The sequence below is a fragment of the Ananas comosus genome, linkage group 3, assembly GCF_001540865.1.
Source record: "Ananas comosus cultivar F153 linkage group 3, ASM154086v1, whole genome shotgun sequence".
Lineage (NCBI taxonomy): Eukaryota > Viridiplantae > Streptophyta > Magnoliopsida > Poales > Bromeliaceae > Ananas > Ananas comosus.
Window position 1 is genome coordinate 14,290,100 of NC_033623.1, and position 14,866 is coordinate 14,304,965.

At 40.4% G+C, this 14,866-nt stretch overlaps 5 protein-coding genes across 6 annotated transcripts in view; 2 read left to right on the top strand and 3 right to left on the bottom strand.

Moving 5' to 3' along the window:
* The window catches only part of LOC109708175 (transmembrane protein 208 homolog), a 2,931-nt gene extending 2,270 nt beyond the window's left edge, over positions 1 to 661 (top strand). Inside the window, exons 4-5 of the mRNA XM_020229805.1 lie at positions 90 to 155; positions 239 to 661. Coding sequence (XP_020085394.1) covers positions 90 to 155; positions 239 to 331 — 159 coding nt within the window. The 3' untranslated portion in view covers positions 332 to 661. The remainder of the gene's footprint in view (positions 1 to 89; positions 156 to 238) is intronic.
* LOC109708174 (purine-uracil permease NCS1-like) lies at positions 1,926 to 3,786 on the bottom strand. Its single transcript, XM_020229804.1, has one exon. It carries the CDS (start codon positions 3,686 to 3,688, stop codon positions 2,108 to 2,110), a length of 1,581 nt encoding a protein of 526 aa, XP_020085393.1. The 5' UTR covers positions 3,689 to 3,786; the 3' UTR covers positions 1,926 to 2,107.
* On the bottom strand, positions 4,504 to 9,669 carry LOC109708299 (transcription initiation factor TFIID subunit 15-like). Of its 2 annotated transcripts, XM_020229983.1 has the most exons (8): positions 9,554 to 9,669; positions 8,072 to 8,191; positions 7,590 to 7,936; positions 7,279 to 7,479; positions 5,697 to 5,780; positions 5,460 to 5,541; positions 5,240 to 5,366; positions 4,504 to 5,045 (listed from the first exon to the last, which is right to left on the bottom strand). In XM_020229983.1, exons 2-8 carry the CDS (start codon positions 8,189 to 8,191, stop codon positions 4,810 to 4,812), a joined length of 1,197 nt encoding a protein of 398 aa, XP_020085572.1. In that variant the 5' UTR covers positions 9,554 to 9,669; the 3' UTR covers positions 4,504 to 4,809. The 2 variants fall into 2 exon arrangements, with proteins under 2 accessions (XP_020085572.1, XP_020085573.1); XM_020229984.1 differs by lacking the exon at positions 9,554 to 9,669 and having other exon boundaries at positions 8,055 to 8,191.
* LOC109708158 (E3 ubiquitin-protein ligase ATL6-like) lies at positions 11,065 to 12,132 on the top strand. The gene has a single exon (XM_020229782.1). The coding sequence runs from the start codon at positions 11,280 to 11,282 to the stop codon at positions 11,967 to 11,969; it is 690 nt and encodes a 229-aa protein (XP_020085371.1). The 5' UTR covers positions 11,065 to 11,279; the 3' UTR covers positions 11,970 to 12,132.
* Positions 13,190 to 14,209, bottom strand: LOC109708047 (uncharacterized protein At1g08160-like). The gene has a single exon (XM_020229623.1). It carries the CDS (start codon positions 13,971 to 13,973, stop codon positions 13,356 to 13,358), a length of 618 nt encoding a protein of 205 aa, XP_020085212.1. The 5' UTR covers positions 13,974 to 14,209; the 3' UTR covers positions 13,190 to 13,355.

Below are 14,866 nucleotides of genomic sequence, written 5' to 3' on the forward strand. Positions count from 1 at the left end.
TTGAATGATACCACTAGAGCAGTGATAAAGCATATCACATGCTGAATTATTATATTTCGATTTCTCTAATACACTCTACTCTCTTTCAGATACCGGCATTTGGTGCGTACAAGGTTTCCGGTCTTTTAAAAGGAACATTTCTTGGCGGCTCAGAGGTACAGATACTGAAGTGCTCATATTACCATATCTTGATCCCATAAGAACATAAAACTTATCAACAGTGTTCAATGTATTACAGGGGGCCGTAGAGGATGAGAAGAGCCGCAAAAAAAGGGAGAAGATGGAGAAGAAGGCCTCAAGAGGCAAATTTATCAAAACCAGGAATCGCTAATGCTCTATATCTTACACCCCGGAGGTTAGGTTGGCGTGTTGTTTGACAAATATTGTAATTCATGTGCTCATTTATTATTCTCAAATCCAGCTAGAGCTAAGCAGGGTATAGCATCTTTTGGGAGGTGCTTTCGCTGGCCGATCCTTTGATTGACCTAATCGCTTCATCATGTGTGTGATTGGATAGTTAGGTCAATGCACAGAAAATCTATTTATACAACTAGTAACAATTTTTTTATATTCTCGCGACAGAGCAGATACTAATGCATTATATGTACCAATATGTTGGTTTATTTTTTGGTGTAATGTTAATTTTACATCCTTTACTGAAGGTGTAAGGTATGCTTTATTTTGCAACCTGCGTGAGAATGTGAGATGAAGGTGTTGATTAAAGAATTGATCTTATAGCAACGGCTCAAGAGTAGCCTTAACACCTTCAACACAATGCACAGGTGAGATAGAAGTGTTAATTAAGAATTGATCGTATAACAAGGGCTCAAAAATAGTCTTAACACCTTCAACACAATTGCACGGACGAGATCATATGAAAGCTCTGCAAGACCAGTGAAACTTGAAACATAAAGATCAGAAAACACGTAGCGGCCGTCTACAATACAAATGTAGTTTGTATTTTACGTAAAAATAATCAAATCTGTAAAATCTTGCAATGTGTACAAATATTAAATATTAAGGCCCCGTTTGGATCGCGGGATAAGCGGGGATAACGAAAGTTATCCCCGCTATTCCACCAAACGGGGTGAAATTTGGCCGGGATATTTTATTCCGGTCAAATTTTGCTATTCTCGGTTATCCCGGAATAGCAAGGGATTTGCTATTCCACCATTTTGGTGGAATAGTGCTATTCCAATGCTTAATTTCAAACTTAATTAAACTTATAAATTGAATTAAACTAAATTATATAAATATAATATGTTATATATTATAATATATTATTTTTATTATAAAATTATTAATTGTACTATATTAATACATATTATTTATATTTAAATATTATAATAAAATTTATAATAAATTATATTTAAATATTATAATAAATTCTTTTTATTAAATTTAAATTTAAGTAGAATTTTTAAAAAATTTATAAATTTATTATAATAAATTATTTTTATTAATTGTTCCCACCACTATTCTTATTTTAAAATTTTAAAAATTAAAAATTTAAATTTTTAAAATTTATAATTTATAATCTCAAAATTAAAGTTTAAAATTTAAATTATAAATTATAAATTTTAAATTTAAATTTTGATATTTTAAATTTTTGAAATTTAAAATTTGATATTTTATATTTTTTTAAATTTAAATATGATCTTAAATTTAAAGTTTGAAATTTAAAATTTAAAATTTTGAATTTAAAATTTGAGATTTTAAATTTCAAAGTTAAAATTTTAAATTTAGAAAGATAAATTTAAAAATTTAAAAATTCAAATTCAAATATAATAAGTGAATAATATCATTATTTTTTATTTACAAAATCCATTATCTCTCTTATTCCATCTTACCTAACCAAACGTTATTTTTTTTATTCCAGGAATAACCCAATTTTTATCCAAACGTAAAATTAATCTAATCCTCGTTTATACCTCAATTTATACCTATTCCTGGAATAGCCACTTTTTTCTTATCCCCGAACCAAACGATACCTAAATATACGCATGCAAATGCATGCTGAAGGCGCCAGAATATTCACCCCCAACTCGGGACACCAACGGATAAAAAGAGTTTTTCATAATTCCATCAGAGCTCCCGCCACTAGTCGTCATGCTGATTGATGCTTATCCCCACTCCCTCTCCCTCTTCGTAAGGAAAGAAGCCAATAGGCCACACCGGAGACGAAGAAGCTCACAAACCATGCGTTGTTGTAGGCCACAACAAATGCGTGCCGCGTGTTCGACAAAATTCCCACATTGCACAGAAACCCCGGGACTATCGGCAAAATCCCGGCGACGAGAGCCGCCAATGCAGCAGCATTGAATCCGTTCCAGTAGTAATAGGGCCCGCGAGGATTCTGCGAGTACAAGGCGGCGACGTCCAAATCCATGCGCTTGACGAGGTAGTAGTCGGCGAGGATTATCCCCCCGATCGGCCCCATGAGTGCGGAGTAGCCGAGCAGCCACGTGTAGACGAAGCTCTCGCTGGAGCTCAGCAGCCGCCAGGGCTGGAACGCGATCCCCAGCAGCGCAGTAACGAGCGCTCCCCTGGCGAACGTGAACCTGCGGGGGCTGAGATTCACGAGGGCGTTGGCGGGCGCGACCACGTTGGCGGCGATGTTGGTGGTGATGGTGGCGAGGCTGATGCCGAAGATGGCGACGAGCGTGGTCGGGAGGCCGCCGCCGATCCGGCCGAGGAGCTGGATGGGATCGGAGATGACGCGGCCGAAGATGACCTCCGTGGAGGACGTGATTGCGAGGCCGGCGAAGGTGAAGAGGCCCATGAACACGGGGAGGCCGGCCTGGCCGACGATCTGGTCGGCCTGGCTGCGCGCGAACCGGGAGAAGTCGGGTATGTTGAGCGCGACGGTGGCCCAGAAGCTGACGTTGGCGGTGAGCGAGGGGAAGAAGACGGCCCAGAACTGGGAGCGGGTGAGGCGGGGCGGGATGTACTTCTCGAGCTCCCGGATGCCGCGCATGCCCCGCAGGACGACGGCGAGCTGCGCGAGCCAGAAGAGGAGGAAGCAGGAGAACTGGAGAGGGGAGGTGCCCAGCCAGGAGACGGGGGCGAGGGCGGCCGGGGAGGACTTGAGGGAGGGCGGGAGGAGGAGGAAGACGGCGCGGCCGCCGATCCAGGACTCGATGCCGAACCAGCCGCAGCCGACGAGGGCGCGGAGGAGGGCGGGGACGTGGGCGCCGCGGAGGCCGAAGGCGGCGCGGGCGAGGACGGGGAAGGGGACGCCGAGGGCCGCGCCGGGGACGGCGGTGAGGACGAGGGGGACGAGGACGATCAGGTTGGCGGCGACGACGGTGGCGACGCCCTGCCACCACGACATGCCGAGGTCGACGAGGCTCCCGGCCAGGTAGTAGGAGGGCACGCCCACCACCATCCCCACCCACAGGCTCGCCATGTCCAGCGCCGTCAAGGTGCGCTGCGACGGAGGGATCGGGGCCAGGTCGGAGTCGGAGGAGACTTCTACTCGGGAATCGGGAGAGCAGCGAAGTGGGAGGAGGAGGAGGTGCTGACTCGGGTTGCGGGAGGAGGAGGAGGAGGAGGAGAGGCGGAGGAGGGAAGGGGTGGAAGGAGAAGGGTGGAGGTAGTTGAGGCGGAGGGCGATGGTGGTGGTGGTGGTGGTGGGGGAGAGGAGGTGGTGGGGCTGGAGATGGAGACGGAGGCAAGAGGACTCCATGAAAGTTGGAGAGGGAGAGAGAGATTAGATTCAACCAGATGGGGTATAGGAATCTTAACCTATGAGGAATGGGGGTGGACGGATATCTCCCTCTTTTGTAAGATGGCAAATGATGTATGTGTGTCTGAGAGAGAATGTATTTTATTTATATTAGAATATATCAGTTATATTAATCACGAGGCATTTCTAATCAATCAAAATATTTTTTTAATTTATTTATTCTATTATGATTATAAAAAAATATTTTTATTATATTTTTACTTTCAAATGAACTATTTGTTTTTAATAATGTAGTACAAATGATGCAGTACAAATATAATACGCTAAACTTTATTTCCCTTTGAGCCCATAAGTCAGAAAAGAAATCTAAAATACACCCATTATATTATTCACGTGATATACCCACCAATAAGATTATCCTCCTAAAATTCACTCGTCCATGATTAATAGAAAAATATTTTTACTGTACTTTATCATCAAAAATATATATATGTTTAATCCGATGCTTCATTAATTATTGAGAAGCAAAATGTTAGTTATATATCCAAAATTCAACCAAAAAACCTGAATCAGCTGAGCACAGAAAAAATGGATTAGGCATGATGCAATCAAATGATATAACAGATTGCAGATACCGAAACTCGCGGCTTTGCATGAAGCAAATAATGAAACTCTGTACAACTGAACGGAGTAAAGCCCTTGCACAATGAGGCTAGCAGTGCCTAGTTTACGGGAGATATAATAGAACTAGTTACCTTATAACTTACAACCATTCAAATGTAGTGCAGCAACACAATTTTGACCACCACCAACAAGATACCACGACTATTCGGGCGGAACAAACCACTCTCCACCAGATTTCATCATTCAAGTCTTCTAATATAAGTAACTTAATTTGTAACATAGAATTGTCCAGAACACGAAGAGCGAACAATAGAAGTCAACCAGCATTAGAAGATAAAGTCGAGCAACTTGGCAACAAGGATGATCAAAGAAGAAAAGAAGTTACAAGCACATCGACCATAGCAAGGGGAAAGGATGCAGAGAAAGAAGGCAAGTACTTTCCAACTCTACTTCACATCCAAAATTTACCAGAAACAAAAGCCGAGAATTGGCTGCTACTACCGAGCTCTGTAGTAGTCACGCTCTCTTCCATACTCGCGGCCTCTGTCATAATCACGGTCTCTTTCTCTGTCTCTCCCCCTTTCCCTATCGCGATCCCTCTCCCTGTCTCTGCTACGGCTCCTTCGCCTCTCCCTCTCATGACCATCCCTTTCCCTGTTCCTGCTGCTCTCCCTGTCTTCATAATCTCTTCCCCGGTCTCTGCTTCTCTCTCTGCCATCTCTTCCAGTCACATCTGCAACAGCCATTCAAGAATCAAGACATTGCTCTCTTACAAAACCCATTATTCAATGCCAAAAGTAAATGGTAATCAAACACAATAAGAACTCCACAAGTAATTTTCACAGATGAATATGAATATTATTAACGCTGCAGCTACAGGAAATAAAGGAAAAAATATAAACAATCTTAGGAGAGAGCAAAACATACCTAATTCTTCAACCTCCCATCCAGCACGACCTGAACCTGGGACCGCCTGTCCAGCTTCAGATTGCTGTGCTTTGGCACGGAATTTCTTTTTGAGGTTACCAAACTCATCATATATCTCTCCATCGTCCTTAACGCAAAGAAAAAAAAGTTGTTTGCAGGAGGGGTAAAAAACAAAAAAAGAATGTCATAGGCATGCAAATTAAAGAAACTCAGCCCTAACCTCTTCAGCTTCTTTTCGGCGCCTTCTTGTTTCTTCTATTTCTTCTTCATCGAGTTCTTTGTAACCACCAGCACGGCCTCCTCTGAGAAATTAACAATGAAAAATTCAATTCCCAAGAACCGAACAGCAAAACTATTAATTACTTGGTAACCAATAATGCTACAGCTTCAAATTTGAAATGAAAAGATAAACTGTCGATAACTGTGCTGCGAGCACAGTAGTGAAAAGCTTTCTTACCTCACACCACCCTCATTGTGACCTGGCTTATTGGTGTTACAGATGTTGCACTTAGTCCGCTTGGCCCAATTAATATTGCCACACCTGAAATGCTCATTTCGTAACCAAAAAATAAAATATCAAATGTCATATTACGTTCATTTGTCACACGGAAAAATATTTCTTATTGCATAGTATCAATAACATGCCAAAAAAGAGAGACAGAATAGGGAGGAGATACATATTACGAATGTAAGCACTCTAACATATATTTCTGCAGAATAGGTAAACAAACTTTCAAGAATTCAAAAAAAAAAAGAAGAAGAAAACTTTCTCTATGTTATTCCATAACAATCTCCGAGAATTAACCGTCACTGCATTTAGGGCTTGTTTGGTTCATCCATTTTGGGTATGGAATGGGAATCGGTTTGATCAAATCCGGTTAATTTTGTTTGGTTCGCATGAATCGGTTTGGAATTCCTATTCCGGACTGGAATGGAAATGGCCCATTAGCCTTCAACTTGATTCCGGTCTTCTAGCCCGGATTGAGATTTCATTCCGGAAGCCCACTAAGTTCTCGAAGTCCATGTGACCATCTCACCCTCCTTCTCTTCATCCCTTTCTCATCAAAAAAAAAAAAAAAACCTATCCTCTCTCAAAATCCTATTCCTAACCCACATCAATAAAAGTTTTTTTTTTGGAAAACTTATTAGAGAATAGTATTATATTTTTCATAAATTTTAAATAATATAAATTTATATTTGAGAGTAAAATTAGTATTATAATATCCTATAATTTTTTTAGTTTATACGAACCAAACAATGAAATGTGAATAACTCATTCCAATTCCCAATCCACAAATAAACCAAACGTCTTGGGGGAGTGGGTCATTCCAATTACCATTCCAATTCATTCCCATTCCATTATCCATTCCAATTCCACCCTTGAACCAAACAAGCCCTTAGGGTATGTTTGGTTCACCTATTTTAGACTATGGAATCGGAATAGAATGCATTGATTTCGATAGTTGCCGTTTGTTTTTTAGGAATCAGATTCCGATTCCCATTCCACTCCGGAATGGGAATGGCTAAATCCATTTATGATCCAATCCGGCTTTCAATTCTGAATTGGCTCATTCCAAAGTAACTATTCAAAATCCTCTTTTATCAATACCTACCTCCTCTCCCTTCATCACTTTTCTCTCTCTTAATCAAAACCCTCTCTCAAAAATTTTAAATTTTCATTCCGATTTCCATTCCAATAATGAACCAAACATTTTTGGATGATTCGTTATTCCATTTCCCATTTCAAAGCAATCCAATTTCATTTCTCATTCCTACTCCAATCATGAACCAAACATGCCCTTATACTCCATAAATGCAAAAGTTAAGTCCATAAAGTCAATAATAGCACGCTTCTACGTCAACAGTTCCAAATAAAGATATTAACCACAAAAGGAAGCTACATATAACAAGTTAGAGGGCACTTGCCCTTTAAAAGCTTGGGAGATTCGCTTGGATTTTTGAGCCCTTAAGATGATACTTAAAAAGAAAAAAAAGGAAATTTTGTATGGGGAGTTTTAACCAGGTGGGATATTTCTTACATTGGGCAGGACCAATCATTTGGACCGAAAAGACCTGTAGGACCACCAACAGGGCGGCTCCTTCCACCTGCATCACTACCGCCGCGGCCCCTTCCTCGACCAGCACCACCACCGCCACCACCCATGCCACCAGCACCCGCAGGGCGAGCTGTTCCACAACGGTTGCACACACCACGGAATGCAAAATTCACATTGGAGCAGCTGCTACAAAGAAAAGGCATGAGAAAAGAAAATATATTCGCGAAAAAGAGACTGGACTAGTAGTATGAAATTTGCAGTGCAAGAAAAGTCGCTCACCAATCGCCACAGACCTTGTATTTGGGCATAACCAATCACCATCTTGCTGCCATGCTTTCCCGGAGGGGTCACCTCGTCCTCTACCTCGGCCTGTGCCGTTGTCCATTTCATCATATCCGCCAAAATCATCTGCCATACTTGGATTTGCAGCACTAACTGAGTCACTAACTGAATCTTTGGTCTTTGACTCAGCTATGTATACTTCAATGGTGCTCCCGTGAAAATCCTTGTTGTGAAACCATTCTACTGCAGCCAAAGCAGCATGCGGATCCTCATATGTAACCGTTGCATCACCCTTTGGTTCGTCGGTCACTTTATCCCTGTACAACCAAATTTTTGGCCTGCCAGTCTTTTTATCCTTCTGCAGTGATTCAAACATACAAACAGCCAAGCAGTGTGATAAGCATGTTGGATAGTTCAACAGAAATAATCATGTTTAAGAGATTTGAAGAACTTCTGAGATGGTTTTAAAACGATACCTGGTGAGACCCCATACCTTTAGCAACCCTATAGTGCCAAAATACTCGGCAAGCATATTCTCATCAGTTCCAGCAGGTAGTTTACATACGTAGACAGAGCCATTAGAAGGTCCACCTCTTGAAGCGTAACTTGCCATCTGACACAATGTAAATAACACATATATGATATATTCCTCACTAGCTAGTGCACATTTGGAGAAAAGTATTGCTAGACTGACAGACAGCGATTGAAAGTAAGATATAAGATTGCTGAGGTCACTTAACAGTAACAAAGTATCAAAAGTTACATATACAAAATTTTCCAACCAAGAGATAAGCTGAACATTTGTAAACTTTTTAGAGGTAAAGGCTATTTTACCAGAATTAGGGCACAAGAAGTGAAATGAAAAACTAGTTTGGTACGATTTACAAATTGCAATGAACTTATTAGCAAAATGTACTAAATCAGTCTCCAAGGAACAAATACAGACCTAGTCAGGGCATCTGGCCAGTTGTTCAGAAAGACCACTCTTTTGTTCTGTATTATTCCTAATATAAAATCCAAGAAATTTTCTATTGGAGCGTAATAATTTTAGATTTAGATAGGCAAGGACAAGGATCTCCTATCAGGTCATGAATTTATTTTACTATCAATATATGTGCACAAGGTGATAGGCTTATGACTTCAGATAATTTTACATAACATGCTCCACAAGATCTGCGCTATATTTGCCGAATTGATCGCACTTGTAATCAATAAGTTACAAGGATGTGATAACAATAATGGCACGCAAGATCACAAGCTTCAGACAAAATAGTGAACAACCCAACCAAATAAATTCTCTTCAATCTACTTCGACAAAATCGTGAGCTGCAAGGGAAAAAAGGGGAAAAAAAAAAACATTGCTAGATTCACACGAGTTACTCGTCTTAAGATTTCATCCACTACTCAAAAATTATTATGCTCATATCTACCAAACCAAAATTTACTCTGCTTGGAAACATAACAAGTTGCTACACGAAGATTACGAATTTCAGCTCTAATTGCTAAAGATCACGCCCAATTTGGGCCTCACTAAACATCAACAATAGCAAAATAGTGTGAATCACTCATCTTAAGATTTCATCCACGAATCTAAGATTATTTACCAAACCAAAATTTACTCTGCTTGGAAACATAACAAATTGCTACACGCGGATTACGAATTTCAGCTCTAATTGCATAAGATCACGCCCGATTTGGGCCTCACGGAACATCAACAATAGCAAAAATACATCAAAGAAATCCCAAAATCTCGCCCATCTCCTAAATCAAACGAACGCCCATTCCCACGATACATATAATCAACCAAAAAATAAAAAATAAAACCTAGATCAATTCGCAAAATAACCAATAACATGAAAAGACCAACCAAAAACCACAAAATCGAGCAATAGATACACGATCCAATAGGACTAGTAAAATTCGCAAAATCGAAAACTTGGGGCCTGTTGAGAGATCTAAAAGGAGGAATTCGCACCTCGAGTAGCCAATTTTGCGTCGCGAAAACCTTCTCTCGAACGAAACCTAGAAATAAAAGAACGAAAAGGAGACGATTGAAGAAGCTGTTTACAGTGGGGTTGAGAATGGGCCCAGCTTTATATGAACAGTTCGATCGAGGAAACACCGACTGAGCCCATGTTTATTTTATATGGGATAGGCCCACTTTTTCATCATAGTTTGCTCGCATTATATTGGGTTTAATTTGGGTTTGGGCCCAAGCGTAGCAACGCGACGAGCACGTGTGTGTAACGTGTGTGCCCAAAATTTTTTTAACAAGAACAAAAAAAAAACATAGTTTTTTTTTTTTTAGAGAAAGGCAACACGCTTCATTCATTGATAATATGAACTAGACTACAAAGGTGAGGCAACGGGACCCTGCAAAGAAAAAAAAATATAGTTGAACAAAAGTAACTTATGATTAATAACTTCTTCTTTTTCTTTTTATGGAAATTGATGATAAGAGTTACCCACTAACCAAGTATTATTATTATTATTATTATTATTATTATTATTATTATTTATAATAATAATATACTTACGTAAGGTTACAACTACAGGTGAGAAAATTTTGTATTGGCTACGGCACATGTCGTGAAACATTCAAAAAAGACGAGAGTACGAGACGGATTGGATAAGCTTAATAATATGTCTTTTTTTAACTCTATCTATCTATCTATCTATCAATATTGTTATATTGTTGCAGCAAAAATCCTGCTATAGTTTTTGCATCAAGTACCTTTTTTTTATTTTGACAAAGTTGCCAATTTTCTCTAGTTTAGAGCACAGGATTTCTTTGGCACGTACTTAATCTTACTGATACCTAGCACAATTACCTATAGATTTAGCAGTTCATATTCGGAATCTCAAATTTGAAGGCTAGTCATTTTATATTGCTCATTAACTTCATTTCTAAAAAAATAAACAAAATGAATAACTTGATATCTTTCTTAAAAAGAAAAGAAATCAATCTGATGTACATACTGTAAAAATTTGCATTCGTAAAAAATAAACGAGCCATGCTACTTATATACCTAAAATATAATGGTAAATCTTACATTTTCCTATCTAAAAATTAATTTTCTACACTAGTCTGATTAATTTTTTTCTTTACTACTAAAAATTTACCGACTGTCCCTAACGCAAATGGCAAAGGGCTGGGTGGTTGGTACCCGAGGTCTCAAATTCGAATCCTAGTTGATTCACATTCCAGCTAAGTTTATTTCTAAATGAAATAAACGAAGCGGGTAGCGTGCTACCTATCTCTCAAAAAAAAAAAAAAAAACTAAAAATTTGAAAAAGCAAACTTAAATTTTTAGACAGAGGAATGTTATAAATACATCCAGATTTTGGATGCATAGTTAGCACTTTCTCAAGATAAATTACATGAGAGGGTACCGATGAAATATCTTTTGACAGAATCCTAATAAAAGTCAAAGAAGGACCTTCCACTCGACTTCGCCCGACCCAGCCAAAGTCGTTCCTATCACACCTCTCTTCAATTCCGCGGCCATTGCACACAGAGAAGGCACACCACAGAAAACAGGCAACTGGGAAATTAAATCTCTCTATTAAATTTACGATCACTATCCCATTTTGGCTTCACACGAATAATCTGCATCCAAATTATCCACAATTTCATTTATAAATAGAAGATCTCTAACATTTTATATTATTATACTGCAATAAATTCAAGGAAAAAAAAAATGCGTTGTTGCTACAGCAGAAGTAGAAGCTTATCTAGTGTGGCCGCCATGGCCCCCTCTCTTGTTGCACCAAGCTCTGTGCTGCAGTTGAACCTGTCGTCGGGGTTCTACACCGTCATCGTCTTTTTCTTCGCCTTTCTCTGCTTCGTCCTTCTTTGGGGCTATTGCCGCCGCGGCAGCAGCGGTCACCGGACTGCCGCCGCACTCCACGGCCACCGCCTTATGCAGCAGCTGCAGCACCACCCCCACGGCCGCTTCTTCCCGACCGCGGCCTCGACGCCGCTGCCCTCGATGCCGTACGGTAGCATCAAGGGCGTGAGAGCGACGGAGACCGGTAATCCCCCCGAAGACTGCGTCGTGTGCTTGACGAAGTTTGAGGAGGGGGAGGAGGTGAAGGTGATCCCGACGTGCGCGCACGTGTTCCACCCGCAGTGCATCGACCGGTGGCTCGCGCTGAACGACTCGTGCCCGCTTTGTCGGTGTTGCAGCATATCGGTCAGCGAGATGGCCGCTACCGGAGGAAGTACGAATGGTGGCGGTGGTGGTGGCGGTGGCGGTGGTGGTGGTGAAGAGGAAGAGAGAGATGTTGTAAGGGAGGAGGAGGTGACAATGGCCATGGAACAGATACAAATGATCACAGAGGAACGAGCGAGGCAAAGAACAATCCCACTGCGCAGTAGAAGCATATGATCATCTCAAATTAAACTTGCAATGGTAATGAAGTGTGTGTTTCACTAACTACAAATTTTGACAACGCTCGTGTATATGACTTCCTCACTCTTTTAGTTTTTGGAGCTTTTATTATGAAAAAAACCTTAAATATAACTATAAATTGTAAGCTTAAAAACTTCAATTTTGCATATTTGGCTGATTCGAACGCATACAAAATTTATTGGAGAAAATTTAAGCAAAAAAGGAAAAAAAAAAAAAAAATGGTACTTCTTAGAAACTCCAGCAGTGCAAAACAAACACTAATAAAAAATTAGTTTTCCTCCGGAATTAGATGATTCGACAATATCACATTAAGGTAAGTTTTGACACCTATTGGTATTGACATTTTCTTAGTAGCTCCCACTAAATAAAAGAAACATTGTTATCGCTTACATAACTAGTTTTTATTTACTTTCTTTTTTTTCTCGGAATCACAACACATTTGATTTTACAAGTAACTATTGAAAGATGCTTGATCTTACGATGAATATTGACTATTGATTAATTTCAAGAATAAATTCAATAATTCTACCATGCAGACGTAAACATTTATTCTTGTTTCTACTAGAAAATGTTAGGGGCGGCTCCTCCAATATTTTTTCAAAGATTGATTCTCAGGCACGGAAAAACAAACAAATAAAATAAAATAAAAGCTATTCCCGTTTTCAGTTAAACAGAATTTCTTCAATAATTAATAATAAATCAGTAATTAAATTACTAATTATAATACAACTTAAATTAAATTAATGAGAATAATTCGTGATTAAAATAAAAAAAAAGGGAAGAGTAACTAGAAATGAACTTCTCTGCGAGTAGGCGATCTGGGCCTGTTTCGAGTGGGCCCAACGAAAAGAAAGCAAAGAATCTTGACCCAGTGATGATTAACATAGAAGCTAACTACACCAAATTGAAATAATCACTGGAATGCTGATGGAAGTATACTATATTATCCAAATATTAAAAGGTTAGAAATAATGAATTAGGTTATTATACTAATAATAGCACTAAGCCTTTTGTGCTATTAGGTTTCGTCCCTTTGTGATGAAGAAATATACGATTAGGATAATAATAATTTTTTAGGCTGAGTAGGTGGTTGATTAAATATTATAATTTAACAAATATAAATAGTCAAAAAATTAAATTTAATAACGAAAAATTTAGTAGTACAAAGCGTTTGATGCTGTTGGTTGTATAGTAGGTGAACTTTTGAATCAATTTAGCTTACTGCTTGAATGTGATTTTATTACGAATCCAAAAATAATAAAAAAACAAAACATAGTTACTGCACTCCAATCATCAATTACTTAACATCTCCAACCTCGTCAAACAACACACCAATCTAATTAATTAACCTCAAAAACACACTCAGATATCAACATCACAATACACTCGATCAAACGACGTAGGCGACGAGAGCTTTACAATGACTTGGGGGCAGTACACTCTGAGCATGTAGTGCCGGGTCTTCACCACTCCTACCTTGAACCGGATCCTGGCCCGGACCCTCACCTCGACGGGCAGCTCCCCGGCCGACCGGTCGTGCTTAATGTTCCTCGCGACGTCGGGGAGCAGCGGCGCCTCCCGCGCTGCTGGCGCCGCCTCGATCCTCGTCACGTTCCTTCGCGGCTGGAAGAACGGCGCCGCCTCCGTAAACGCCAGCATCTGCTCGCCGTACCACACCGCCACCTCGAAGCTGTCGTAGTACAGCGCCACCTTCCGGTTCCTGCGGTTGTCGGCGCGGAGGGTCAGGTCGAACGTCGCGTTGAGGGCGTCCCCGCGGGCCGTGATGTTGAAGCCGCGCAGGCTGGCGCCGTCGACGGTGTACTCGACCGGGGCGGGGCGGACAGCGAGCCAGAAGATGAGGACCGCAAGGCCCGCAACCACGATGACGGCGGCGAGGGCGATGGCGATGCAGCGCAGGGGGCTCAGGCGCCTGCGCGGGGCGGTCCCGGTGCTTCTGCCGCCGCGGCGGGGACCTGCCATGGTGGTGTTGTAGAGAGTGTTGGGTAGTGTAACTGTTTGAGGAGGTGTATGGGGGTAGCGTGGTTTTATACAAAGAAAAAGAGTGGAATTAATGGAACTTTTGAGCTAGAATGAGAAGTGGTGGTTAATTACAGGCTGGAGGAGATCCCTGGCCAATCAACTTTGATGATCAGTAGGTTTTGAGATGGTGCGATATATAATGTTTGTTTGTTCTCTGTTCTCTGCTTTGTACTACTATTCTGTGTGTTTCTTTTTTGCTTTGCTTTTTGCCTTTGAATACTTTTTGGCTTTAGAATCCTTCTTGTTTACTCTATGATTTATGCATCTGAAGAGTTCATAGACACGCTTTTGACAAGAGATCCGATGTACACTTAAGAAATTAATCTCACTATGATTTGATTCTCTCACTAATTTTCACGTATGCTTTGGCAAATCTTACAATGGCAACAGTGTTAGATGATGGATACTGTGATTTGAATTCATGATCTATTCATGACTTGAAAAATTAGCTTGATGGGAAACAGTGCAGAAAAGATACTAGCTAGAATTAAAAAAATAAAGAAAAAATCATCCTTATCGCAAACTGACATACTGCATAATTGGTTCAAGAACCGGGGATCAACGAATTCGGATGTACGTAGTGTTCTAATTAGTTCTTACGGGTATCTTATTGGATTAAGCTGTACGTTATGCCTTCTCCCAGTTTTGTTCTAAGCATCTTTTTCATCTACACTTTTTTAATCCTTGCCATGCGTCCAAGTTATCCCATTAATGTGCCGGATAAGCCTTGTGTGCTAAATTGAACAGCAAGATTGAGTTGTCGCTTGAGCTCAGCACGAAATTGAGAATAATTCTACCGTTCATTAGCAGCGTGATAATTTTGTGTGTCGAAA

What these genes read in the sequence shown, in the direction of transcription:
- LOC109708299 (XM_020229983.1), bottom strand. Translation starts at nt 8,191, where the DNA reads ATGGCAAGTTACGCTTCAAGAGGTGGACCTTCTAATGGCTCTGTCTAC. An exon ending in CACAATGAGGGTGGTGTGAG is followed by an intron (nt 5,542 to 5,696) that starts GTAAGAAAGCTT and finishes TTAATTTCTCAG; the next exon opens with AGGAGGCCGTGCTGGTGGTT. An exon ending in ATGGGAGGTTGAAGAATTAG is followed by an intron (nt 5,046 to 5,239) that starts GTATGTTTTGCT and finishes TGGCTGTTGCAG; the next exon opens with ATGTGACTGGAAGAGATGGC.
- LOC109708174 (XM_020229804.1), bottom strand. Translation starts at nt 3,688, where the DNA reads ATGGAGTCCTCTTGCCTCCGTCTCCATCTCCAGCCCCACCACCTCCTC.
- LOC109708047 (XM_020229623.1), bottom strand. Translation starts at nt 13,973, where the DNA reads ATGGCAGGTCCCCGCCGCGGCGGCAGAAGCACCGGGACCGCCCCGCGC.
- LOC109708158 (XM_020229782.1), top strand. Translation starts at nt 11,280, where the DNA reads ATGCGTTGTTGCTACAGCAGAAGTAGAAGCTTATCTAGTGTGGCCGCC.